Source organism: Anomaloglossus baeobatrachus, chromosome 4 (genome assembly GCF_048569485.1).
Source record: "Anomaloglossus baeobatrachus isolate aAnoBae1 chromosome 4, aAnoBae1.hap1, whole genome shotgun sequence".
Classification (NCBI taxonomy): Eukaryota; Metazoa; Chordata; class Amphibia; order Anura; family Aromobatidae; genus Anomaloglossus; species Anomaloglossus baeobatrachus.
Window position 1 is genome coordinate 7,779,917 of NC_134356.1, and position 27,395 is coordinate 7,807,311.

Below are 27,395 nucleotides of genomic sequence, written 5' to 3' on the forward strand. Positions count from 1 at the left end.
ATATATCCCCATCCTGGTATCTATGTCCTCATCCTCGTGTACATGTCTCCTTCCTGGGCTCTTCCTGATATATTTGTGTGACACAAAGAAGAAAAAAAAATTACTCATTCTGAGCCGTGCTGCATTTCAGCTGGATGTGTGTCCTCCAAAGCACATTCAGCTGAAGCAAGGCAGGGGGCAGGGGTTGTTGGTGGCGGCAGCCTCCCCTCCCCTCCTCCACGATTGTCCTGCTGCTGTTTTCAGCTCATTGAGCGCTTACCTTTTTCCGCCGGCTGCCGTATCCTTGCCATCTTAGTTGCACTACTGATGACCTCATCCCGCTGCTGCACGCTGGGCCGTAGGATGACGCTCCAGTGCCCTGCTCTGCTCCACTGGCTTTGCCTTCAGCGCATGGCTAATTTGCAGGTGATGCTCCTTGGCATGCAAATTAGCGAGTTTAGTGGCCGAGGCGACACAGCCGGTCCCCTCTTCTGCGGCTGTGACTGGGGCCCAGTGAAGAGGGGGGCCCGGGGCTTATTAAAGCTAAGTAATTACCCAATGGCCCCATACACCAGTCATGGTTGTCATGCCCTGATGGTTGCTGGAGGTGATCGCTACTGGGAATGGGATTTTTAGCTGCTGTCCATACACTACGTGAAATGGAGATGTAACGGGGGACTCACGTGTCTTTATTATACGAGAACTCCGCACTTGGAAGGAATTTCACCTATAAACTGTGAATATAAGAGCCAAGACATAAAGATCAATAAAAGAAATTCTGTGTCCTCACCCCCCCTGTATTCCATATGAGGCTCATTCCTATATTCTTCACTTCACAGCCCCTTCTCTGTGCTTTTTATGTAGTCCTTACGTCCCCGTCCTGCTTTGCAGGCGGTTACTTTGCAGATATACCGCCTTTACTTTGTATGTCTCTCTTCTTTAAAGACCATAATTATTTTTCCTATGTCTTCTCTGTGAAATGTACTGCCATCGTGTGGACATTTGAAGAACATCTTGACTTTTATGCTAATCTAGGAATTCTTTTCTAGAATGACTTCATGCAGGCTGATTAACCTTTTTTTTTTTGTCCTTTGACAACCTTGGATCTATTGTCAGTGACCTCCTCTTGAAGTCAATCGCGGTGCTGCTTGGTGCTGAAATGCCGCAAGAAATTCATCAGGATCTGGTTGACCTGTTCTTCTTGGTTGTTGGACTGTGGATGGTAAGTTGATGAGAAGTCCACGGTGGCCTTCCAGAACTGAGACGTGAGCTGGACACCTGTTGGACACAATGTGGAGCGGTAGGCAATGCAGCCGGAAGATGTGCTGGACAAAGTACTTTGCGACGCAGAGTACAAACCAGTCAACGGCGTAAAACGAGCCATTTTGGATAACCTGTCCATTACTACTCAGATGATGGTGCAGCCAGAGGACTTCAGCAGGTGATATGGTCCATTGCTATATGCTGCCAAAGTGCAGTTGACACCAGTAAGGGCAGTAGTTGTCCAGTAGGAAGCTTCTTAGTGCTCTTGTTGCAGGTACATGAAGGTCAAACCAAAACGAACTCCATAACATCACAACGCAGCACTGGCCACCAATAATATAGAAAGATCAAAAAAATGGACTTCTGTCCAGCGAGGCCAGCCAACTTGGAGGAATGACCCCACTGAAGAACATGCTTCCTGTCTGCTTCAGGAGGAACTTGAGACACGTCCACTGGAGCCACCATGAGCATCTTGGAAGACTCGATAATGTGCTGAGGCTCCTTCTCTGGATTGGCTGACAGAAAGGACCTGGACAGTGCATCTGCCTTGATGTTCTTTTCAGCCGGAAGTGCAGAACAAAGCTGAGGCAGATGAAGACCAGCCACCAGCAGGCTTGGAGTGCATTCAGCCCGAGTCAACTTTAGGTAGGCCACGTTTTTATGGTCTGTGTAGATAACTGGATGCACTGCTTCTTCCAGTAGGTATCGCCAATAGTTCTTGGTCGTCAATTGAGTAGTTGAGCTCAAAGATACTGCAGATTACTGTTTTAGCAGTAACTGACTCCTGCATGAAAACCGCACTAGAGGACGAAGCATCCACTTCCAGATGGAACTGCCTAATAATCTCCAGTCTTACAATGCCAGAGCCAAAGAGAAGGCCTGCTTGAGGACAAAACACACCATCTGCTTCTGGGGTCCACTTTAGGATTCGCCCTCTTGCGGGTCAGGACTGAGATGGGGAGAATCCAGGATGAAAACTGCGGGACAAACGGACGATAATAGTTGGCAAAATTGAGGAACCGCTGGCCTGCTTTTAATCTGTCTGAGGCCACTTCAGCACAGTCTATACCTTGTCTGGATCCATCCTTAAGCCGGTGTCAGAGACTTAGTAGCCCAGGAAAGGCAGGGAAGACCACTCAAAGAGACACTTCTCAAATTTGACATATAGGTGGTTCTTTCTTAGTGTCTGTACCACCTGATGAACATTCCTCCGGTTTGAAGGCACATCTGGACAAAACACCAGAATGTTGTCCAGGTATACTTCCACACATGAGTAGAGCAGACCTTGAAATCTATCATTGACAAATTCCCGGAGGATCGCCGGATTGCTCAGCCTGAATGGCATTTCCTAATTCTCACTGACCATCACGGGTATTGACAGCCGGTCTTCCATTTGGCACCAGACCGTATTACACACCACGGAGGTCTAGCTTGGAGAAGATCCTAGAACCTTGGAAACTGTTGAACAATTCCGGTATAAGCGGCAGCGGGTATTCTTCACTGTAATTTAGTTCAGACCTCTAGAGTCGATACATAGCCGTAGAGACCCATCCTTTTTCTTTTCAAAGACTCAGACTCCGGAGGGTGATGACTTTTTGATGAATCCCCTTGCCAAATTCTCCTTAATGTAATGTATTCGGACATGGCTTAGGTCTCTGCCTGAGACAGAGGGTAGATACAACCGTGGAAAGTACAACCAGGAAGGTCAATAAGCCGTATAACAGCCCAATAGGGTGGCAGAGCCTCAGCTTCCTTCTTGTCAAAGACATACACGTAGGCCCAGAAGTCAAACGGTAGACCCAGAAGACTTGAGGGCTTCACAGGTTGCAAGGAGACGAGACATCTTTCATGAAAGGACTGTCCTTACCTGAGCACATCTCTGGATCTCCAGTCTAACTCCGGTTCAAGCTTCTGAAGCCACGGCATGCCCACTAACAGTGGATGCGACATTCTGAGCAGTACATGGAAAGCGGTTCTCTCCATGCACAACGTTCCCACCCAAAAGTCAACTTGCTCGGTGACGAACTGGTTAGCGTTGGACAGAGGCCTCCCATTTACGGTTGACACTGCAATGGGAGTTTGAAGCTGATGGATGGAAATCCGATATAGATCCACAATGGCCTACTGTATAAAGTTCCTGGTGGAACCAAAGTCCAGTAGGGCTCATTTGGTGAACTGGGTGTTGCTACCAGTTACTGACACAGTCATATACAGTATATGGGTGAAGTGGGCTTGCTCTCACCTAGGGTAGCCTCTCATACTGACTCTAGGCTGGGCAGTTTCCAGACTTCCTTGCACATAAATGGATCAGGTGCATAGGACTTTCGAAGTAGAAGCAGCCCTCTCCGATGAGACGGACCTCATTGTGGAGCTTCCCTGGGAGCACTTTATCCACCTCCATGGGCTCGGAAGGAGTCGCAGAGGCTACCGGTAGTGATATGATGGGCTTCTGGAATGAAGGAGCCAGGGGCAGCAACCTCTTCTCCTGGTTCATCTCACTGTACTGTTCTTGGATCAGGAGCTCGATGCAGATAGCCAGCGATACTGGGTTATCCAGAGAAGATGGCATATCTCGACAGCCAGCTCGTCCTATATCCTACCAGATAATCCTTCCCAGAATATAGCCATATGTGCTTCATTATTCCAGCCCAGTCCAGAGGACAAGGTGCGGAAATGGACAGCATACTGGCCTAGTGTGGCTCTCTTCGCAAAGTTTAAGGAGTGAGGATACGGCCAAGGAGACTTGACCCTGCTCATCAAACACCTTGCAGAATACTTCTAAGAAAATCGGGAGGGTTTGGACAATAGTATCACTACTCTCCCACAGCGGATTGATCCAGGCAAGGGCCTTGCCAGACAGGTGCGACATCATGAAAGCTACTTTGGCACGGTCTGAGGTGAACTGATGTAACAAGTTTGAGGTGCAAGGAGCACTGGTTTACAAAGCCTCTGCATACGTCGCAGTCAAACCGTGGAGGAGCAGACAGGCAAGGCCCAGGGCTTGGAGCCGGGATAGCTGATGGGAGTGGGAGCCACCACCGATACTGAGACAAACAGAGCCGCTAGAGTCAAGGCGTGCAGACTGGTATCTACTGCCCACAGATGGGTCAGAATCTGGTCCAGTTTTCGCTTTCAGACCATCTCTTGCTGCAGGCCGGTCAACACTGGAGCCAGCAAAATCCATGGCCTGGGCAGACTGGGATGCTCGTAGGTACAAGCGGGGGGTGGACCCACTAGGCCGCAGTACACAGAATGGAGCTGGACTACAGTTTCTCAACAGGTTTTCACCAGAGCCTCTGATGGTGAAGGCGTTTCTCTGCATATACCGTGTTTTTCCAAATATAAGACACTGTCTTCTGCTTTTTTTTGCCCCCAAATAAGCGCTAGGGCTTATTTTTGGAGTACGTCTTATTCTTGGAGAAACATGGTTGGGGGTAAGTTTACCCCTCCCAAAAAAAGCAGACCCCCTCTTCCCAGGAGACTCATACTTACCAGACCCCGGACGTCTGCATCACTCCCAGGTCCTCCCTGCGATCCTCGGTGGGCTCTCCCAGCAGGTATGCTGCACACAGTCCTCCCCTGCTTCTGGCCGACACTCACATCAGATCACACACACACTCATACACACACTCACTCACCACATCCAGTGGTGCAGAATGCCTCCGGCCGCAGGGAAAGATGGACGGAAGTCACATACTGCAGGTGCTGGAAGCAGCAAGCCTTCCATCCGCAGGTCCTTGTGCTCAACCGCACTGCAACTCAGGATTCTGCCGGCTGGAAGATATCTGTATCGCTGGATGTGATGTGGTGAGTGTGTGATCTGATGTGTGTGTGTGATCTGATGTGTGTGTGTGATCTGATGTGTGTGTGTGATCTGATGTGTGCACGGATGTGATCACTGCAGATACTCTGCTTAGCATCTGGTGAGTGTAATTGTGGGGTGTCCGCTGTCTATAATGAAGTGTCCTGCAGTGTCTAACTGTTTTAGCTGCAGGACACTTCATTATAGAACAGCGACTAGGGGTTATTTTCAGGGTAAGACTTATAACTGTTCCAAAAATGCTGAAAATCCCTGCTAGGGCTTACTTTTGGGGGAGGTTTATGTTTGGAAAAACACAGTAGAAACCAGGTGCGACTCAGGGAGACTAGTCCTACGACAGCTGGACCCAGGAGTACAGACATGGACAGTCTCTGATGAGACAAGTACAGCCAGGAGGTCGGAAGATCCTGTCCTGTCTGCAGCCACCACTAGGGGGAGCTCTCTGTATACAGAGATACATGATAAGATCCTGTCTGCAGACACCACTAGGGGGAGCTCCCTGTATACAGAGATACAGGATAAGATCCTGTCTGCAGCCACCACTAGGGGGAGCTCCCTGTATACAGAGATACAGGATAAGATTGTGTGTGAAGCAGTTCCGGACCCTGCAGGCAGATGATGCTCCTGTTGGTGCAGTATTGTGGTTCTGGCTTTATCTATTTAGGATGATGAGGACAGAGGCGGCTCCGACCATCTTGCTTTACACCTCTGCATCCGCTGCTCGGCCGGGTGCTTGGTGAGGCGCGGCTGGCCGGTGTCACTGTACTGATGTCATACACCGGATGTGGAGGCCAGACACACCGGAGGTTATACACAGGGAGGTCAACGAGGCCGAAGTAAAGAACAGATCAATGATGAAGACGTAGAAAATAGATTTTATTACTATGTGCGGAGATCTGCAGCTCCGAGGGTCTGTGTCGTCCATTGGTCTGTGTCGTCCATTGCTCGGCGCGGCGCCCTCTGCTGGCCTCTTACCTAACTTTATAGACAACTGTGAACTCCGTGATCACCGGTGAACACGGCGCTAACAGAGGAGCAAGAGGAGGCGGTAACCGCGGCTCAATCATCTCCCGCGCGCCCGGAGAATAGGCATATAGTGTATAATCATTGTAACTTCCAGCGAACTACAACTCCCAGCATACTCAGCCCCGCTTCTGGAGGACTGAGGTAACAGCACAGCTTTTGCACACTAAGGTTTTGATTTTCCGCCACCTCTGTTGCTGTCAGTGAATAGAAGAGCCTCATTTTACAGCCATAGACAGCCGCATTGTAACCCGGCTGCAGCGGCCGGGAAATCCGTGCAGAGGACGATGCACCATTCACTGACAGGCAGCAGAGCTAGAAAAGAGTGAAAAACTAATCAAAGTTTTATTAGAAAGTGACAGGACTTAGGCACAGCAGAGTAACGATCCCTGAGCCGGGCCGGTGGCCGGTTACAGCGGTCCCGTCTCCCGTGTCAGCGGTCCCGTGTCATACGAGCGCCCGGCAGAGGGCGGCGCTCAGGTTGGACATGTTGTACGCCCGGCTCGTGTACCTGATCAGATATTCTGGGTAGATCTGATGCTTCTCAAAGATGACAAATATGGAGGGATTACCCTCCCTGTCCACGCAGCTGTCGTAGAAGGTGGAGGAGGATTTTGAGGGCGGGCGGAGGTAAGAGGACGAGCCGCGGGTGAAATCGCCGACCAGCACGCGGGCCACGAACATGATGTGATGGGAGTCCACGCTGCCGCAGTAACGGTCGGAGTACGAGGCGTCCCGAGCGAAGTAACTGCCTGCAAAAGAGATCAGCGGCGTCAGTGATGTCATCAGCAGGGGGCGGGGCCGACACCCTCACATGTGCAGGTTGTCAGCAGCGGCGGAGCGTCCACCGGTTCCTACCTTTCCCATACGACGTCCCGTTTGTTCCGCAGATTCGCCAGTCGAAGTTCTGCTGGCAGATGGCGTCTACAAGGCCGGGGCTGGTGCCGTGGAAAACCTGGCGCTCGTCCACCTCCCGGCCGCCATTCAGCTTCTTCATCTGCTCCTTCTGCCTGTAATCCAAGGAGCTGTCACTTTCCTGCTCGCTCCTGTGTGGCGGCGGCTCCCCTGTAACGTATCCGCTTGCTCCCGTGCCTCAGCGGCTCCCCTGTCACTATCCCGCTCGCTCGTGTGCGTCAGCAGCTCCCCTGTCACTATCCCGCTCGCTCCCGTGTGGCGGCGGCTTCCCTGTCACTATCCCGCTCGCTCCCGTGCGTCGGCAGCTGCCCTGTCACTATCCCGCTCGCTCCCGTGTGGCAGCGGCTCCCCTGTCACTATCCCGCTCGCTCCCGTGCGTCGTCAGCTCCCCTGTCATTTTCCCACTCGCTCCTGTGCGGCGGCTCCCCTGTCACTTTCCCGCTCGCTCCTGTGCGGCGGCTCCCCTGTCACTTTCCCGCTCGCTCCCGTGTGGCGGCTCCCCTGTCACTTTCCCGCTCGCTCCCGTGCGGCGGCTCCCCTGTCACTTTCCCGCTCGCTCCCGTGCGGCGGCTCCCCTGTCACTTTCCCGCTCGCTCCCGTGCGGCGGCTCCCCTGTCACTTTCCCGCTCGCTCCCGTGCGGCGGCTCCCCTGTCACTTTCCCGCTCGCTCCTGTGTGGCAGCGGCTCCCCTGTCACTTTCCCGCTCGCTCCCGTGTGGCGGCTCCCGTCACTTTCCCGCTCGCTCCTGTGCGGCGGCTCCCCTGTCACTTTCCCGCTCGCTCCCGTGCTCCGCGGTAGCACACTCACCACTGATAAACCTCCCACAGCGCTGGATTCTGGATCCGCTCGATGCTCTGGATCTGTTTATCCGGCAGAGTGAGGCTGAACATGGCGTCGATCTTCTTATACTCCTCTGAAGACGTGGACAGACGGACGAGCTGCAGGTGAGAGCGGGGGAGGATGAGCAGCGGGGTCTGCAGAGACGGCGCCCCCCGGAGGCTGGGTGCACATGGAGGGAACCTGTCAGCGGATTCACAGCCTCTCTCAGGGATCAATGCCGGTAGATTTACTCAGAAAAATCCAGAAAATAGACGTCCAGAGACATCAATCACCAGAGGAAGCCTGAGCGTGCCGCACCGCCAAACCACCACAGAACAGCGCGGCTCAGAAACGACAGCGATCAGCCAGCGAGGTGCCGAATCCTGCTGCCCTCCGATCAGACAGCAAGAATCAGCCGACAGGTGCTCTACAAACCCTCGTCACCTCCAGAGCTGCACTCACTGTTCTACTGTTACATTGTGCCTTATCCTCCAGAGCTGCAGTCACTATTCTGCTGTTACACTGTCTTCTCCTCCAGTCACATCCAGCGCTGCGGTCACTATTCTGTTGTGACATGTCTTATTCTCCAGTCATCTCCAGAGCTGCACTCACTATTCTGCTGTTACCCTGTCTTATCCTCCAGTCACCTCCAGAGCTGCAGTCACTATTGTGCTGTTAGTCTTCTCCTCCAGAGCTGCGGTCACTATTCTGCTATTACACTGTCTTCTCCACCAGTCACCTCCAGGGCTGCGGTCACTATTTTGCCATTACATCGTGTCGTCTCCTCCAGAGCTGCGGTCACTATTCTGCTGTTACACTGTCTTTTCCTCCAGTCACCTCCAGAGCTGCAGTCACTATTCTGCTGTTACACTGTCTTCTCCAGTCACCTCCAGAGCTGCGGTCACTATTCTGCTGTTACACCATGTCTTATCCTCCAGAGCTGCGGTCACTATTCTGCTGTTACCCTGTCTTCTCCTCCAGTCACCTCCAGAGCTGCGGTCACTATTCTGCCGTTACAGCGTGTCGTCTCCTCCGGAGCTGTGATCTCCCCCTTACAGTCGGGGTCCGGCCCGCGGTCTCCTCACCTTGCAGCCCACGTCAGGCAGTTGTCCCTTGTCCCAGTGATCTGGCGTGGATTTGTCATTGGTCTTTGATGGATCAGACTTACTAGAAAAGACAAGAATCTTCTATTAAAGGGACAGGCGCGTCGCTGTGACAATACACAGAGCTCGGCTGCAGTGCATTGTGGGAGAGGCCGTAGAGGAACTACATTGGTAAGCAGGGGGTGCTGTGTACACTGTATGTCCCACAATGCAGTGCGGCAGAGGAACGCCGCTCCTCGGAGGGCGCCAGCGGGGACGGTACGGAAATGAATGCAGAGTAATGATGATGTGCCAGGAGGAGTTACGGAGTCCCCAGCGGTGATGTCACTACTGATGACGTCACATAAGAACGATCCGTCTTCACTTTTACCTCAATTTCCTCTTTTTCACATCCTCGGCCGACACAAACCTCGGCCTCCGGCAAACCTGCCGCTCCGTGCCGAACTGTGTGTTCCTCTGCAGCATTTCTAGGAGTAAGAAGAGACCGTCAGAAAGGAGAGGGAAGTAAGGGGGAGCGAGGATAGGAGAGATGGGGAAAGGAAGGGAGCGAGGAGAGACGAGGGAAGTAAGGGGGAGCGAGGAGAGGAGAGACGAGGGAAGTAAGGGGGAGCGAGGAGAGACGAGGGAAGTAAGGGGGAGCGAGGAGAGGAGAGACGGGGAAAGGAAGGACGCGAGGAGAGAGACGGGGAAAGGAAGGGAGCGAGGAGAGAGACGGGGAAAGGAAGGGAGCGAGGAGAGACGGGGAAAGGAAGGACGCGAGGAGAGGAGAGACGGAGAAGGGAAGGACGCGAGGAGAGAGACGGGGAAAGGAAGGACGCGAGGAGAGAGACGGGGAAAGGAAGGGGGAGCGAGGAGAGACGGGGAAAGAAAGGGGGAGAGAGACGGGGAAAGGAAGGACGCGAGGAGAGAGACGGGGAAAGGCAGGGAGCGAGGAGAGACGGGGAAAGAAAGGGAGAGCGAGGAGAGACGGGGAAAGGAAGGACGCGAGGAGAGAGACGGGGAAAGGAAGGACGCGAGGAGAGGAGAGACGGGGAAAGGAAGGACGCGAGGAGAGACGGGGAAAGGAAGGACGCGAGGAGAGAGACGGGGAAAGGAAGGACGCGAGGAGAGAGACGGGGAAAGGAAGGGAGCGAGGAGAGAGACGGGGAAAGGAAGGGAGCGAGGAGAGACGGGGAAAGGAAGGACGCGAGGAGAGGAGAGACGGAGAAGGGAAGGACGCGAGGAGAGAGACGGGGAAAGGAAGGACGCGAGGAGAGAGACGGGGAAAGGAAGGGGGAGCGAGGAGAGACGGGGAAAGAAAGGGGGAGAGAGACGGGGAAAGGAAGGACGCGAGGAGAGAGACGGGGAAAGGCAGGGAGCGAGGAGAGACGGGGAAAGAAAGGGAGAGCGAGGAGAGACGGGGAAAGGAAGGACGCGAGGAGAGAGACGGGGAAAGGAAGGACGCGAGGAGAGGAGAGACGGGGAAAGGAAGGACGCGAGGAGAGACGGGGAAAGGAAGGACGCGAGGAGAGAGACGGGGAAAGGAAGGACGCGAGGAGAGAGACGGGGAAAGGTAGGACGCGAAGAGAGAGACGGGGAAAGGCAGGACGCGAGGAGAGGAGAGACGGGGAAAGGAAGGACGCGAGGAGAGGAGAGACGGGGAAAGGAAGGACGCGAGGAGAGACGAGACGGGGAAAGGAAGGACGCGAGGAGAGACGAGGGAAGTAAGGGGGAGCGAGGAGAGACGAGGGAAGTAAGGGGGAGCGAGGAGAGGAGAGACGGGGAAAGGAAGGACGCGAGGAGAGAGACGGGGAAAGGAAGGGAGCGAGGAGAGAGACGGGGAAAGGAAGGGAGCGAGGAGAGACGGGGAAAGGAAGGACGCGAGGAGAGGAGAGACGGAGAAGGGAAGGACGCGAGGAGAGAGACGGGGAAAGGAAGGACGCGAGGAGAGAGACGGGGAAAGGAAGGGGGAGCGAGGAGAGACGGGGAAAGAAAGGGGGAGAGAGACGGGGAAAGGAAGGGGGAGCGAGGAGAGAGACGGGGAAAGGCAGGGAGCGAGGAGAGACGGGGAAAGAAAGGGAGAGCGAGGAGAGACGGGGAAAGGAAGGACGCGAGGAGAGAGACGGGGAAAGGAAGGACGCGAGGAGAGGAGAGACGGGGAAAGGAAGGACGCGAGGAGAGACGGGGAAAGGAAGGACGCGAGGAGAGAGACGGGGAAAGGAAGGACGCGAGGAGAGAGACGGGGAAAGGTAGGACGCGAAGAGAGAGACGGGGAAAGGCAGGACGCGAGGAGAGGAGAGACGGGGAAAGGAAGGACGCGAGGAGAGGAGAGACGGGGAAAGGAAGGACGCGAGGAGAGACGGGGAAAGGAAGGACGCGATGAGAGAGACGGGGAAAGGCAGGACGCGAGGAGAGAGACGGGGAAAGGCAGGACGCGAGGAGAGAGACGGGGAAAGGAAGGACGCGAGGAGAGATGGGGAAAGGAAGGGGAGCGAGGAGAGACGGGGAAAGGAAGGACGCGAGGAGAGAAGAGACGAGGAAAGGAAGGGAGAGCGAGGAGAGACGGGGAAAGGAAGGACGCGAGGAGAGACGGGGAAAGGAAGGACGCGAGGAGAGACGGGGAAAGGAAGGACGCGAGGAGAGACGGGGAAAGGAAGGACGCGAGGAGAGACGGGGAAAGGAAGGACGCGAGGAGAGACGGGGAAAGGAAGGACGCGAGGAGAGACGGGGAAAGGAAGGACGCGAGGAGAGACGGGGAAAGGAAGGACGCGAGGAGAGACGGGGAAAGGAAGGACGCGAGGAGAGACGGGGAAAGGAAGGACGCGAGGAGAGACGGGGAAAGGAAGGACGCGAGGAGAGACGGGGAAAGGAAGGACGCGAGGAGAGACGGGGAAAGGAAGGACGCGAGGAGAGACGGGGAAAGGAAGGACGCGAGGAGAGACGGGGAAAGGAAGGGAGAGCGAGGAGAGAGACGGGGAAAGGAAGGACGCGAGGAGAGACGGGGAAAGGAAGGGAGAGCGAGGAGAGAGACGGGGAAAGGAAGGACGCGAGGAGAGAGACGGGGAAAGGAAGGACGCGAGGAGAGAGACGGGGAAAGGAAGGACGCGAGGAGAGAGACGGGGAAAGGAAGGGAGAGCGAGGAGAGAGACGGGGAAAGGAAGGACGCGAGGAGAGAGACGGGGAAAGGAAGGACGCGAGGAGAGAGACGGGGAAAGGAAGGACGCGAGGAGAGAGACGGGGAAAGGAAGGGAGAGCGAGAAGAGAGACGGGGAAAGGAAGGAGCGAGGAGAGAGACGGGGAAAGGAAGGAGCGAGGAGAGAGACGGGGAAAGGAAGGACGCGAGGAGAGACGGGGAAAGGAAGGACGCGAGGAGAGACTGGGAAAGGAAGGACGCGAGGAGAGACTGGGAAAGGAACGGGGAAAGGAAGGACGCGAGGAGAGACGGGGAAAGGAAGGGAGAGCGAGGAGAGAGATGGGGAAAGGAAGGACGCGAGGAGAGAGACGGGGGAAGTAAGGGGGAGCGAGGAGAGACGAGGGAAGGCAGGGGGAGCGAGGAGAGACGAGGGAAGGAAGGGGGAGCGAGGAGAGACGAGGGAAGGAAGGGGGAGCGAGGAGAGACGAGGGAAGGAAGGGGGAGCGAGGAGAGACGAGGGAAGGAAGGGGGAGCGAGGAGAGACGAGGGAAGGAAGGGGGAGCGAGGAGAGACGAGGGAAGGAAGGGGGAGCGAGGAGAGACGAGGGAAGGAAGGGGGAGCGAGGAGAGACGAGGGAAGTAAGGGGGAGCGAGGAGAGACGAGGGAAGTAAGGGGGAGCGAGAGACTGTATTGCAAATATAAAAATGGCTATTTTTGAGTTTATACATTATGTTAAACTATAACATATTGTTAATTTAGACAAAGCGCACATGGTGACAAAACCTTGTATATGCTTAAGGGTTTCTGTGTTTGTCTTGACTATACAGGCAGACAATATACCATTGTAGGAGAAACCACAATCTGCTGTTTTATGGGTTTGCTATATACACAGACACAATATAGCCATTTACCTAGCTCAAACACCTGACGTGTATTCTGGGAGATTTGAATGCTGCGGGTTTATTACCCCATTGTCTGATGTGTGAGGTATCTCTGATTCATCTATGCCCAAAGATTGCCCATCAAAGGGCATGGATCAATAATGGTGGTGTCACACACAGCGACGACATCGTTGCTAAGTCGCCATTTTCTGTGACGTAGCAGCGACCTCAACAGCGGCGTCGCTGTGTGTGACACATAACAGCGATCAGACCCCTGCTGCGAGATCACTGCTCGCTCCTGAATATTCCAGGTCATTTTTTGATTGCTGCTATCCCGCTGCGCCACATGCGTCCTTGTGTTTGACACCGCAGCAGCGACGGTCGCGACGACGCTGAAGGCAGTGACGCAGGACTGAAGGCAGGACAAGGGCATGTTTTGGCGGTGTATTTTACAACGCCCCCTCGACTCTGATTGGTGGTCACAACAGCGTTCCGATTGGGTAACTTGCTGAAGGCGTTACAGTGATTTCATTCTTTAAGTTCCATTCTTTGTTCTACGTAGTAGATTCTGTCTGGTGTCGCTAGTGCGTCGTTCTTTGTGTCTTCCTTTGTTTGGCACGGTCACCCAATCAGGCGCCGCTGTAGCGATCACCAATCGGAACAGAGGGGCGTGAAAAGAGGCAACGCAAAACATGTCTAGGGGTAAACCCCACGCCTCTATCAAGGTCTGAGTCGTCGCACAGCGACGCGTGTGACACCGCACAACGACCATCGAGGTCGCTATGATCGCTGCTCCGTTGCTGCTTAAAATTACGTTTGACAGCTTACTAGCGATCATGTAAGGTCGCTGTTACGTCACAGGAAATGGTAACGTAACAGCGACGTCATTTTCGCTGTCGTTGTGCGTGAACCCAGCTTAAGACTACAACACATTAAGGTTTGTAATTATTGTGCAAACCTCTATTTAAGATCAGATGAAATATAGCACAGACAGAAGCTCCTGTACCTGCACCGTGAGACGTCCGGGCAGTGATGTCCAGGAGTTCTCTGTCTGTGTCATGCTTCTCTGACCTCCAGACAGATGATGTTCCAAAGCTCCTCGGTGATGTAAGTATGTAACTGTACTTAACCTTTGTATGTTGAATATGCAAAAGAAGGGAATTTTGTTACTTACCGTAAATTCCTTTTCTTCTAGCTCTTATTGGGAGACCCAGACGATTGGGTGTATAGCACTGCCTCCGGAGGCCACACAAAGCAATTACACTAAAAAGTGTAAGGCCCCTCCCCTTCTGGCTATACACCCCCAGTGGGATCACTGGCTCACCAGTTTTAGTGCAAAAGCAAGAAGGAGGAAAGCCAATAACTGGTTTAAACAAATTCTCTCCGAGTAACATCGGAGAACTGAAAACCGTTCAACATGAACAACATGTGTACCCGCAAACAAACCAAAAATCCCGAAGGACAACAGGGCGGGTGCTGGGTCTCCCAATAAGAGCTAGAAGAAAAGGAATTTACGGTAAGTAACAAAATTCCCTTCTTCTTCAGCGCTCTATTGGGAGACCCAGACGATTGGGACGTCCAAAAGCTGTCCCTGGGTGGGTAAAGAAATACCTCATGTTAGAGCTGCAAGACAGCCCTCCCCTACGGGGAGGCAACTGCCGCCTGCAGGACTCTTCTACCTAGGCTGGCGTCCGCCGAAGCATAGGTATGCACCTGATAATGTTTGGTGAAAGTGTGCAGACTCGACCAGGTAGCTGCCTGGCACACCTGTTGAGCCGTAGCCTGGTGTCGTAATGCCCAGGATGCACCCACGGCTCTGGTAGAATGGGCCTTCAGCCCTGATGGAACCGGAAGCCCAGCAGAACGGTAGGCTTCAAGAATTGGTTCTTTGATCCATCGAGCCAGGGTGGCCTTAGAAGCCTGCGACCCTTTGCGCTTACCAGCGACAAGGACAAAGAGTGCATCCGAACGGCGCAAGGGCGCCGTGCGGGAAATGTAGATTCTGAGTGCTCTCACCAGATCTAACAAATGTAAATCTTTCTCATAGCGATGAACTGCATGAGGACAAAACGAAGGCAAAGAGATATCCTGATTAAGATGAAAAGAGGATACCACCTTCGGGAGAAACTCCTGAATGGGGCGCAGCACAACCTTGTCCTGGTGGAAGACCAGGAAGGGAGCCTTGGATGATAGTGCTGCCAGCTCAGACACTCTCCGAAGAGATGTGATCGCTACCAGAAAAGCCACTTTCTGTGATAGTCTAGAAAGTGAAACCTCCCTCAGAGGCTCGAAGGGCGGCTTCTGGAGGGCAACTAGTACCCTGTTCAGATCCCATGGATCTAACAACCGCTTGTACGGGGGTACGATATGGCAAACCCCCTGTAGGAACGTGCGCACCTTAGGAAGGCGTGCCAAACGCCTCTGAAAGAAGACGGATAGCGCCGAGACCTGACCTTTAAGGGAGCCGAGCGACAAACCTTTTTCTAACCCAGATTGCAGGAAAGAAAGAAAGGTAGGCAATGCAAATGGCCAGGGAGACACTCCCTGAGCAGAAGACCAGGATAAGAATATCCTCCACGTTCTGTGGTAGATCTTAGCGGACGTGGGCTTCCTAGCCTGTCTCATGGTGGCAACGACCCCTTGGGACAATCCTGAAGACGCTAGGATCCAGGACTCAATGGCCACACAGTCAGGTTCAGGGCCGCAGAATTCCGATGGAAAAACGGCCCTTGGGACAGTAAGTCTGGTCGGTCTGGGAGTGCCCACGGTTGGCCGACCGTGAGCTGCCACAGATCCGGATACCACGCCCTCCTCGGCCAGTCTGGGGCGACAAGTATGACGCGGCTGCAATCGGATCTGATCTTGCGTAGCACTCTGGGCAAGAGTGCCAGAGGTGGAAACACATAAGGGAGCCGGAACTGCGACCAATCTTGCACTAGGGCGTCTGCCGCCAGCGCTCTTTGATCGCGAGACCGTGCCATGAAGGTTGGGACCTTGTTGTTGTGCCGTGACGCCATTAGGTCGACGTCCGGCACCCCCCAGCGGCGACAGATTTCCTGAAACACGTCTGGGTGAAGGGACCATTCCCCTGCGTCCATGCCCTGGCGACTGAGGAAGTCTGCTTCCCAGTTTTCTACGCCGGGGATGTGAACTGCGGATATGGTGGAGGCTGTGGCTTCCACCCACATCAGAATCCGCCGGACTTCCTGGAAGGCTTGCCGACTGCGTGTCCCCCCTTGGTGGTTGATGTATGCCACCGCTGTGGAGTTGTCCGACTGAATTCGGATCTGCCTTCCTTCCAGCCACTGCTGGAAGGCTAGTAGGGCAAGATACACTGCTCTGATTTCCAGAACATTGATCTGAAGGGTGGACTCCTGCCGAGTCCACGTACCCTGAGCCCTGTGGTGGAGAAAGACTGCTCCCCACCCTGACAGACTCGCGTCTGTCGTGACCACCGCCCAAGACGGTGGTAGGAAGGATCTTCCCTGTGATAATGAGGTGGGAAGAAGCCACCACTGCAGAGAGTCCTTGGCCGTCTGGGAAAGGGAGATTTTCCTGTCCAGGGATGTTGATTTCCCGTCCCATTGGCGGAGAATGTCCCATTGAAGTGGACGCAGATGAAACTGCGCAAACGGAACCGCCTCTATTGCCGCCACCATCTTCCCGAGGAAGTGCATGAGGCGTCTTAAGGAGTGCGACTGACTTTGAAGGAGAGCCTGCACCCCAGTCTGTAGAGACAGCTGCTTGTCCAGCGGAAGCTTCACTATCGCTGAGAGAGTATGAAACTCCATGCCAAGATACGTTAGTGATTGGGTCGGTGACAGATTTGACTTTGGGAAGTTGATGATCCACCCGAACGCCTGGAGAGTCTCCAGCGCAACATTCAGGCTGAGTTGGCATGCCTCTTGAGAGGGTGCCTTGACCAGTAGATCGTCCAAGTAAGGGATCACCGAGTGTCCGTGAGAGTGCAAGACTGCTACCACTGCCGCCATGATCTTGGTGAACACCCGAGGGGCTGTCGCCAGACCAAATGGCAGAGCTACGAACTGAAGATGGTCGTCTCCTATCACGAAGCGTAGAAAGCGTTGGTGCTCTGTAGCAATCGGCACGTGGAGATAAGCATCTTTGATGTCTATTGATGCTAGGAAATCTCCTTGAGACATTGAGGCAATGACTGAGCGGAGGGATTCCATCCGGAACCGCCTGGCGTTCACATGCTTGTTGAGCAGTTTTAGGTCCAGAACAGGACGGAATGAGCCGTCCTTTTTTGGAACCACAAAGAGATTGGAGTAAAATCCTCGCCCCCGTTCCTGAGGGGGGACAGGGATCACGACTCCTTCTGCTCTTAGAGAGTCCACCGCCTGCCGCAGGGCATCTGCTCGGTTGGGGTGTGGGGAGGTTCTGAAGAACCGAAGTGGAGGCCGAGAACTGAACTCGATTCTGTACCCGCGAGACAAAATGTCTGTTACCCACCGGTCTTTGACCTGTGACAGCCAAATGTCGCAAAAGCGGGAGAGCCTGCCACCGACCGAGGATGCGGAGGGAGGAGGCCGAAAGTCATGAGGTAGCCGCTTTGGAAGCGGTTCCTCCATTTGCTTTCCTGGGGCGTGAGTGAGCCCGCCAGGAATCTGAGCTCCCTTGTTCTTTCTGAGTCCTTTTGGACGAGGAGAATTGGGCCTTGCCCGAGCCTCAAAAGGACCGAAACCTCGACTGCCACTTTTTCTGTTGAGGTTTACTTGCTCTGGGCTGTGGTAAGGAAGAGTCCTTACCCTTGGACTGTTTTATGATTTCAGCCAATGGCTCACCAAACAGTCTGTCTCTAGATAATGGCAAGCTGGTTAAGCATTTTTTGGAACCAGCATCTGCTTTCCAGTCCTTTAACCACAAGGCTCTGCGCAAAACCACAGAATTGGCGGACGCCATAGCGGTACGGCTCGTAGATTCTAGGACAGCATTGATAGCATAGGTCGCAAACGCAGACATTTGCGAAGTTAGGGACGCCACTTGCGGCACTGCTGGATGTATGATAGCATCCACCTGTGCTAAACCAGCTGAAATAGCTTGGAGTGCCCACACGGCCGCGAATGCTGGAGCAAACGACGCGCCGATAGCTTCATAGACAGATTTCAACCAAAGGTCCATCTGTCTGTCGTTGGCATCTTTAAGTGAAGCGCCATCCTCTACTGCGACTATGGATCTAGCCGCAAGCTTGGAAATTGGGGGATCCACCTTTGGACACTGGGTCCAGCGTTTGGCCACCTCAGAGGGAAAAGGATAACGGGTATCCTTAGAACGTTTAGAGAAACGCTTGTCTGGATGAGCGTCGTGTTTCTGGATCGATTCTCTGAAATCAGAGTGGTCCAAAAAAGCACTTAATTTACGCTTGGGATACAGGAAATGGAACTTCTCCTGCTGTGCAGCTGCCTCCTCTGCAGAAGGGGCTGGGGGAGAAATATCCAACAGTCTATTAATTGCCGATATAAGGTCATTAACCATAGCGTCACCATCAGGGGCATCCAGATTGAGAGGGGCCTCAGGATTAGAATCCTGATCACCGTCCTCAGTCTCATCACAGAGAGACTCTTCTCGCTGAGACCCTGAGCAGTGTGATGACGTGGAGGGTCTTTCCCAGCGAGCTCGCTTAGGCTGCCTGGGACTGTCATCTGAGTCAGAGACTTCAGCCTGTGATGCTTGAGACCCCCTTGAAGTACGGATTAGTTCCAACTGAGGGGGACCGGAGAGCATAGACACAGCAGTGTCCATGGTCTGAGTAACTGGCCTGGACTGCAAGGTCTCCAGGATTTTTGACATAGTCACAGACATTTTATCAGCAAAAACTGCAAAGTCTGTCCCAGTCACCGGGGCAGGGTTCACAGGAGTCTCTGCCTGGGCCACTACCACCATAGGCTCTGGCTGACGGAGTGCCACTGAGACTGAACATTGCATACAATGTGAGTCTTTGGAGCCTGCCGGTAGATCAGCCCCACATGCAGTACAAACAGTGTACACAGCCTGTGCCTTGGCACCCTTGCGTTTTGCGGATGACATGTTGCTGCCTCCTCAGAGCAGTACAGGGTGTCCAGCCAAGAAGCGACCGTACAGTGCAACTATATATATATATATGGTACTAAGAAAAAAGTACACTAATATAACACTGAGGCACAAGTGGGGCCAGCACTAAAGTGCAGCTTACCGCCCGCTTAGGAGCGGGTGTGTGGTCGCCGAAATCCCTTTAGTCTGGGTCTCCCAGAGCCTGCTGCCTTTCCCCAGCCAGACCGCATGTGTAATGGCTGCCGGCGTCCTTGTGGAGAGGGGGGGCGGGCCCTGGGCGTATACAGACGAAGAGCGGGAAGCCTGCTTCCCACTGTGCCTAGTGAGAGGGCTGGAGCATGTAAATAGAGCTCCAGCCCTCGGCGCTGCCAATTGAGCAGCGTCTCTCCCCTACCCTGACTGACAGGGTGGGGGCGGGAACGAAGCGGCGCTAGGCCGCAGAAGCCGGGGGCTAAAGTTAGAAGCGCCGCCGCCGTAAAAGCGCGGTCGGCGCAAAGTCCCCGGCGCACCACAAGTCGCAGCTGCGCCGCCGCTCCAGTAGCGGTCGGCGCAGTAGTTCCCAACATGTAACGTCACTCAGCAAAGCTGCAGTGACCTAACCCCAGCGCACAGCGCTACTGTCCCCGGCGCACTATAACGCTCAGCAAGCCTTGAGAGTGTCCGTGCCTGCCGGGGACACAGAGTACCTGAAAGTTGCAGGGCCTTGTCCCTGAACGGCACTCCCGCTCCAAATCCAGCAGGTTCTCTGGGTCTGTGGATGGAGCCCGGCCTCAGGGCTTGGGGGCCGGCAAGATCCCACTTCCACAGAGCCCACCAGGGGATGTGGAAGGAAAACAGCATGTGGGCTCCAGCCTCCGTACCAGCAATAGGTACCTCAACCTTACAAGCACCACCGCGGGTGAGAAGGGAGCATGCTGGGGGCCCCATATGGGCCCTCTTTTCTTCCATCCGATATAGCCAGCAGCTACTGCTGACTACAAACAGTGGAGCTATGCGTGGATGTCTGACCTCCTTCGCACAAAGCAGAAAACTGGTGAGCCAGTGATCCCACTGGGGGTGTATAGCCAGAAGGGGAGGGGCCTTACACTTTTTAGTGTAATTGCTTTGTGTGGCCTCCGGAGGCAGTGCTATACACCCAATCGTCTGGGTCTCCCAATAGAGCGCTGAAGAAATGTACGCAATATCAGACTTTTCCTTTAAGCCGTATCTAAACCTTAGTGCTAAAAATATAGCGAGAGACGGGCGGGCAAAGGAAGGGAGAGCGAGGCACGGGCGGGCAAAGGAAGGGAGAGCGAGGCACGGGCGGGCAAAGGAAGGGAGAGCGAGGCACGGGCGGGCAAAGGAAGGGAGAGCGAGGCACGGGCGGGCAAAGGAAGGGAGAGCGAGGCACGGGCGGGCAAAGGAAGGGAGAGCGAGGCACGGGCGGGCAAAGGAAGGGAGAGCGAGGCACGGGCGGGCAAAGGAAGGGAGAGCGAGGCACGGGCGGGCAAAGGAAGGGAGAGCGAGGCACGGGCGGGCAAAGGAAGGGAGAGCGAGGCACGGGCGGGCAAAGGAAGGGAGAGCGAGGCACGGGCGGGCAAAGGAAGGGAGAGCGAGGCACGGGCGGGCAAAGGAAGGGAGAGCGAGAGACGGGCGGGCAAAGGAAGGGAGAGCGAGAGACGGGCGGGCAAAGGAAGGGAGAGCGAGAGACGGGCGGGCAAAGGAAGGGAGAGCGAGAGACGGGCGGGCAAAGGAAGGGAGAGCGAGAGACGGGCGGGCAAAGGAAGGGAGAGCGAGAGACGGGCGGGCAAAGGAAGGGAGAGCGAGAGACGGGCGGGCAAAGGAAGGGAGAGCGAGAGACGGGCGGGCAAAGGAAGGGAGAGCGAGAGACGGGCGGGCAAAGGAAGGGAGAGCGAGAGACGGGCGGGCAAAGGAAGGGAGAGCGAGGGGTCGAGAGACTAGGAAAGGATTAAATTATATTTTTAATCGCCTTAAGGGCACACTAGATACTACAAAAAAAAAAAAAAAATATATATATATATATATATATATATATATATATATATATATATATATCAGCATAGATTTACAGGTAAGTTATGGATCACAGACAGGCATACAAATGTATCAATTACCTTAGGGTTGAGGGTTTGGCCCATGCAGGGGGGTACTGTGTGGGGACAGGGATGTTTCAGGTATCCTCCACTACACGAATGAAGCATGCGACCCCCAGAAGAAATACAAAGCGCAGACCTAAGTTTTATCTGTTCTGTCTTGGGCTCATACGGCCCCCCCTCGTGACATCATCCTGGCTGGGAATTCCTTCCCCCTGCTGCTAGCTGAGAATAATCTGTTATATTTCCCAGCATAACTCGGCCCCTGAGCTCCTCACACAGAAGATATGACCATCATTTTTGTTGTTGTGAATTGATCTCTGTTTTGATGAGAAATATGAGAGTCCTGCAGCTTCCTGTGCCCAGTTAATTATTGGGGGCTACGCACATCATTCAATTTTGAATCTGGCCCTCAGGAATATGAAAATTGTTTGTGGGGACGATGTACCCCCCCCCCCCCCCAAAATCTAAACTCTTCTGAGGGCTCCGAATTGCCTGGAGGAGACAATTGAAGTTAGGTTATAAACCTGGAGCTCCCCTCCCACCTCCTGTGTAGGACAATTCACTCCGCAGGGGGTGTGCTGGCTCAAGACCTGGCCTAATTGGATTTTCACACCTTGAGTTTTACATTTGCTGGGTCTCCAAGGAGCAGGAAGGGAGGGGGTGACATCACGGAGAAGCTGACCGACATAAATAAATGTCATAATTCTCATCATATCTCAGGATAATCCTCACACCTCCCCCCTTTAGAGGGCGCTGGGGAGGCAGCACATTCCTGTGTTCCCCTCTGCCACCTCTCCTTGTCGGGACAGCCCGTCAGCATTACCATGGGTCACGGCCCTTCTTGTGGCGAATGGTGAAGTTGTATTGCTGGAGTGCCAGGCTCCATCTTAACCTTCCATTGGTCCCGGAGACAGTGTGTAAGCAGCTGAGGGGGTTGTGGTCTGTCTCCACGATGAAGCGGCGCCCGTATAGGTAGGGTTGCAGACGCTGCAGAGCCCACACTATGGCTAGGCATTCCTTTTCCATCGTGGAGTAGGCCACTTCCCTCGGCAACAGCTTCCTGCTCAGGTACAAGACGGGGTGCTCTTGGCTCTTGCTCTTGGCTCGTAGAGTCCACCTGGCTGAGCACCGCACCGAGGCCGAAGTCACTGGCGTCGGTTTGTACTACAAACGGCCGTGTGAAGTCGGCTGCCTGTAGTACTGGTGAGCTGGAGAGGGCAGTCTTGAGGGCCCGGAAGGCTGTCTTGCAGTCCACTGTCCAATTGACTGCGGAGGGTAACTTCTTCTTGGTGAGGTCCATCAGGGGCTTTACCAGGCTACTATAGTGTGCAACAAACCTCCTATAGTACCCGGCGGTCCCCAAAAGGACATCGCCTGCTTCTTGGTCCTGGAGGTGGGCCAGGATGTGATGGCCTCTTTCCCCCGCCTACCCGGTGACCCAGGTAGAGGACCTCGCTCATGGCCAGCTGACACTTCCCCGGCTTGATGGTCAAACCTGAGCACCTGTGGTAGATGCTCCCAGGTGATCCTCCCAGTGGGACTGAAGACGGCAATGTCATCCAGGGACGGGGCTGCGTACCCTTCAGGTCCCTTGAGCAGGGTGTTGACCATCCGCTGGAAAGTGGCAGGGGCGTTCTTCATTCCGAAGGGCATCACCGTGGACTCGTACAGTCCTTATGGGGTAATAAAGGCAGAACATTCCTTGGCCTCGCAAGTCAGGGGAATCTGCAAATATTCCCGGCTCAGATCCATGATGGTCAGGTACTGAGCCCCGGCCAACTGATCGAGCAGGTCATCGATGCGTGGCATTGGGTACGCATCGGCGACCATGACAGCATTGAGCTCCCTGTAGTCCACGCAGAACCGAATGGTTCGGTCCTTCTTTGGGACAAGGACTACAGGCGAAGCCCAAGTGCTGTTGGATGCCTGGATCACCCCCAGCTTCAGCATCTCGTTAATCTCCTGGTGCATGTGTTGCTGCACCTCCAGGGAGACCAGATATGCTGAACGCCGGATCAGGGAGTGATCCCCAGAATCCACGTGATGGACTGCCAACTCATTCCTTCCGAGCTGAATGGTAAACAACTCCCGGAAGGGGTGTAGGGTGGCCCACAGCTGGGACCGTTGGACCTCCAAAAGCCAGGGGCCAACCTCCACATCCTCGATGGAGCCACCTGCCCTAACCTGGGCGAGCATATCCAGGACATGCCTCCCCCGCTCATGATGTGCCTTCATCATGTTCACATGGAAGGCCTTCCACCTTCCACGGGCGGGGTCCAGGGTGACCAGGTACGTTACAGGGTTGAGATGCTGGTACACGAGGCATGGGCCTTCCCAGGCTGCCTGAAGCTTGTCCTGTGGTACGGGGACCAGTACCCACACCATTTGACCCACTTGGTAGGTCACCTCACAAGCATTCTGGTCGTACAAACGCTTCTGATCGGCCTGGGCTTGAGCCATATTGTCACGCACGAGCTGCGCCAAGGCCTGCATCTTGTCCCGGAAGCGCACAACATACTCTATGACCAACACTCCAGGGGTGGCCAAATCCCCTTCCCAAACCACTTTCACCAGAGCCAGGGGGCCCCGCATACGTCGTCCGTACAGGAGCTCAAAAGGTGAGAATCCCGTTGAGGCCTGTGTAACCTCCCGGTAAGCAAATAGCAGGTGTGGGAGATACCGCTCCCAGTCACGCCCAGTACATAACATGGTGGGCCGCAGCAGGTATGTGGAATATAGCGAAAAAGAGGGAGGAAGACAGGCAAAATGAGCGCGGCTCAGAGAGGGTGGGTAGAGAAAATCTAAGTCAAAAAAAGGAGAAAGAGATGGGGGCAATGGTCCCCAGGAGGAGATGGGGGCAATGGTCCCCAGGAGGAGATGGGGGCAATGGTCCCCAGGAGGAGATGGGGGCAATGGACCCCAGGAGGAGATGGGGGCAATGGTCCCCAGGAGGAGATGGGGGCAATGGTCCCCAGGAGGAGATGGGGGCAATGGTCCCCAGGAGGAGATGGGGGCAATGGTCCCCAGGAGGAGATCAGACGCTGCCGCTTTCTGTGGCTAGTTACAGGGAATGTCTGGGACTTTTATTGTGATGTCCGATCCTTCGGACGGGTCCTCAATGTCTGATCAGTGAAGTGTGCACCTGGACCTCCACCCTTCAGCTCTTCCTGGTGCCGGTGGTCTGATGGGGGAGGTCCGGGTGTCGCACCCCACTGACCAAACACTGAGGACCCATCTGAAGGATGGACATCAATAAACAAGGACCTCCGTAATAACAGAGCAGGTTATTCCCATGTAACACAGTGAGGGGGCTGAGCCATGAGACGCCCACAATCCGGCGCCCGGCCGCTCAGGGACACACAGCTCCCCTCTAGTGAATGGCGCCGGCTGCACTTCCTTCTGTGCACAGCGGTGGTTGGAAGCAAAGACAAAGGGGCCGCAGCATGGAGGGTGAAAGAGCCAATCAGAAAGTGGCCTCTCTTCGGAGCAGTTATGGAATGTGATTAGAGCCCCCGGCAGCCGATGCCGTCAGTATCTGATGGGGGTAGATAACGCCTCCCGCCCCCATGTCTGATACCGGCCGTACCCACCTCGGAAGCTCAGCACGTAGCTCTGTTTTCCAGCCTTGAACTGGATGTTGGCGCTGGCATCAGAAAGGAAAACATTCTCCAGGTCATTGCTTGTGATGGTGGAGGAGGAAGAGTGGCGGTCCGTCTGGGGGAAAAACGCGGATTAGATCCACAAATGCAGGGGTGTACGGCAGCCGTCGGGGGCGCGGGGCGGCGTACGGCAGCCGTCGGGGGCGGCGTACGGCAGCCGTCGGGGGCGGCGTACGGCAGCCGTCGGGGGCGGCGTACGGCAGCAGTCGGGGGCGCGGGGCGGCGTACGGCAGCAGTCGGGGGCGCGGGGCGGCGTACGGCAGCAGTCGGGGGCGCGGGGCGGCGTACGGCAGCAGTCGGGGGCGCGGGGCGGCGTACGGCAGCAGTCGGGGGCGCGGGGCGGCGTACGGCAGCAGTCGGGGGCGCGGGGCGGCGTACGGCAGCAGTCGAGAGACGCGGGGCGGCGTACGGCAGCAGTCGGGGGCACGGGGCGGCGTACGGCAGCAGTCGGGGCGGCACTCACCTCTTTCCCGTACTCCACCCACGTGCTGTACTCGTCCCTCCAGTACCACAGCCAGTCCGTGGTGAGGATGAAGTGCGGAGGTTTGGCGGCGGAGGACGGCGTGGACAGCCGCCTCACCTGGTAGGACTGGCAGGTCATGGTGTTGAAGTCCACGTTGGTTTTTCTAGAGGGGAGGCAGGTGGGTAAGTCTTGGGTTACTCCGCGGGGGAGGGGTGGTCTCCGGTGCTCTGTACCTGGCGTTGGGGTCGCAGTACGCCCGCTCGAGAGCCTCCATGTCTGCCACGTCCTTCCACACGCCGTCCTTACACAGCTGCCACCGATATGGAAGCGGATAGTGGTCCCGCACACAGCGCTCTGTAATAGGAGAGCGATATGTGACGGAGCGGCCCCCGCGTGCTGTGCTGTCTCCCCCCCCCCCCCGCGTGCTGTGTTACGGGGGTCCGGGGCCTCTCACCTTTGAAGCTGCAGCTGTTTAGTATGAAGTACAGGCAGATCTCGTCGGTGGGTTGGGGGGCCGCTGATTTCTGGGCGCTGGGTTTATCTGTGGAGTGGGGAGTTCATTATTACGGTGTGGACTGACCCCGACCACAGAGCTGACAATCTATTGAAGATCACAGGAGCCTCATGGCCAATCACAAGGGGGCAGGCGGATCCCGCTGTGAGACACCTGATTGGCCAGGCGGCTGCGCGGCCTCGTACCTTTGGCGACTGGAGACCTGGGCTCTGCCGGGGGCGCCGCGGAGCTGCCGTTCTTTATGGCGCTGGCGTTCAGGTAGATCTCCAGGACTGCGGGGACGAGGCTCGCGGCCAGACCCCACTTCTGCAGCTTCCGCTTTGTCTCCTCCGTCATCAGGTCATGTGACCTTTTGCATTCACTCCCGAACTTGCAGTCGCCCTGCAGGAGGTGCTGACAGACGTGCAGCTTGTTGCAGCCGGCCTTAAAGGTGCAGGAGCCGTGCGGACCCTCGCCGCGGTTATAGTGGAGGCAGACCTGTGGGCAGAGGCGCGAGATACAGATATAACAGCCGCAGACTCCAGACTGCCACACTGTGACAAATTGCAGCTCAGTGACAGTAAGGACCGAGCAGGTCCAGTCACTGACCGCTGCAGATAGGCGGCGTTGTGGTATCACCACCCCCTGGGGTACTCACGTCCGGCAGCAGGTGGGGGTCGTTCTGCAGCAGGAGGTGCCGCAGCTCCGGGATGGCCACGCCGCTCAGCCGATGCCTCTGCAGGATTTGCACCGTCTGTTCTCCATCGATGTTGTGACTGAACTTACACCGCGGCCTAAAACGGAAAAGCTGGGTCAGCGGAGCCGGCGCCTGGACCGGGAAAGCTGGGTCAGCGGAGACGGCGCCTGGACCGGGAAAGCTGGGTCAGCGGAGACGGCGCCTAGACCGGGAAAGCTGGGTCAGCGGAGACGGCGCCTGGACCGGGAAAGCTGGGTCAGCGGAGTCGGCGCCTGGACTGGGAGAGCTGGGTCAGCGGAGACGGCGCCAGATTATCAGATGCTCTGGATTATCGAGGCTCCACTCACCGGCTGCAGCTGCCCAGGATGAAGAAGCGGCAGATGTGCAGATTGCCGCAGTTTCTGGGACATTCCTGGTTGCGGCTGGCGCAGAGGCGCAGGGCGCTGCTGTACACGGCCACCCGCTGCCCGTCCCGACTGCGCATCACCAGGCTCCGCCCCTCCTCCGCCTCCAGAAGCCGCGACATCTGATCAGCGCTCAACCTGAGGGTCCGGCCCAAGAGACCGAGCTCCATACTGCCCCCGCTGGAGCACAGCACCTGGCACAGCTGCAGGGAGAGGGGGTCCGCCATGGTGGGGGTCCCAAAGCGTCACCAGGCGCCTGCACCAGAGACTATCACAGAGCAGCAGACCCCTCCTCCGATTATCTGCCCCCGACCTGTGATATACGGCCCCGATAGGACTGCGGACCCCTGACCTCTGATATACGGCTGAGAGGACCCCCGACCTCTGATATATGGCTGAGAGGACCCCCGACCTCTGATATACTGCTGAGAGGACCCCCGACCTCTGATATACGGCTGAGAGGACCCCCGACCTCTGATATACGGCTGAGAGGACCCCCGACCTCTGATATATGGCTGAGAGGACCCCCGACCTCTGATATACTGCTGAGAGGACCCCCGACCTCTGATATACGGCTGAGAGGACCCCCGACCTCTGATATACGGCTGAGAGGACCC

General features: G+C 55.6%; 1 protein-coding gene across 1 annotated transcript; it reads right to left on the reverse strand.

Annotated features, from left to right (window-relative positions):
* Window positions 1-5,917: 5,917 nt before the first annotated feature.
* Window positions 5,918-27,395, reverse strand: LOC142302470 (protein mono-ADP-ribosyltransferase PARP12-like). Its single transcript, XM_075343538.1, has 12 exons — window positions 26,722-27,395; window positions 26,336-26,471; window positions 25,884-26,175; window positions 25,639-25,725; window positions 25,418-25,538; window positions 25,185-25,347; window positions 24,653-24,776; window positions 9,293-9,389; window positions 8,905-8,986; window positions 7,808-7,938; window positions 6,944-7,095; window positions 5,918-6,837 (listed from the first exon to the last, which is right to left on the reverse strand). The coding sequence occupies exons 1-12, from the start codon at window positions 27,003-27,005 to the stop codon at window positions 6,533-6,535; spliced, it is 1,974 nt and encodes a 657-aa protein (XP_075199653.1). The 5' UTR covers window positions 27,006-27,395; the 3' UTR covers window positions 5,918-6,532.

Excerpts from the sequence above, each read along its gene's own strand:
- LOC142302470 (XM_075343538.1), bottom strand. The coding sequence starts at position 27,005 with ATGGCGGACCCCCTCTCCCTGCAGCTGTGCCAGGTGCTGTGCTCCAGC. Across the intron at positions 26,472-26,721 it reads ATCCTGGGCAGCTGCAGCCG|GCCGCGGTGTAAGTTCAGTC; the intron begins GTGAGTGGAGCC and ends TTTCCGTTTTAG. Across the intron at positions 25,348-25,417 it reads TACTGCGACCCCAACGCCAG|AAAAACCAACGTGGACTTCA; the intron begins GTACAGAGCACC and ends CCTCCCCTCTAG.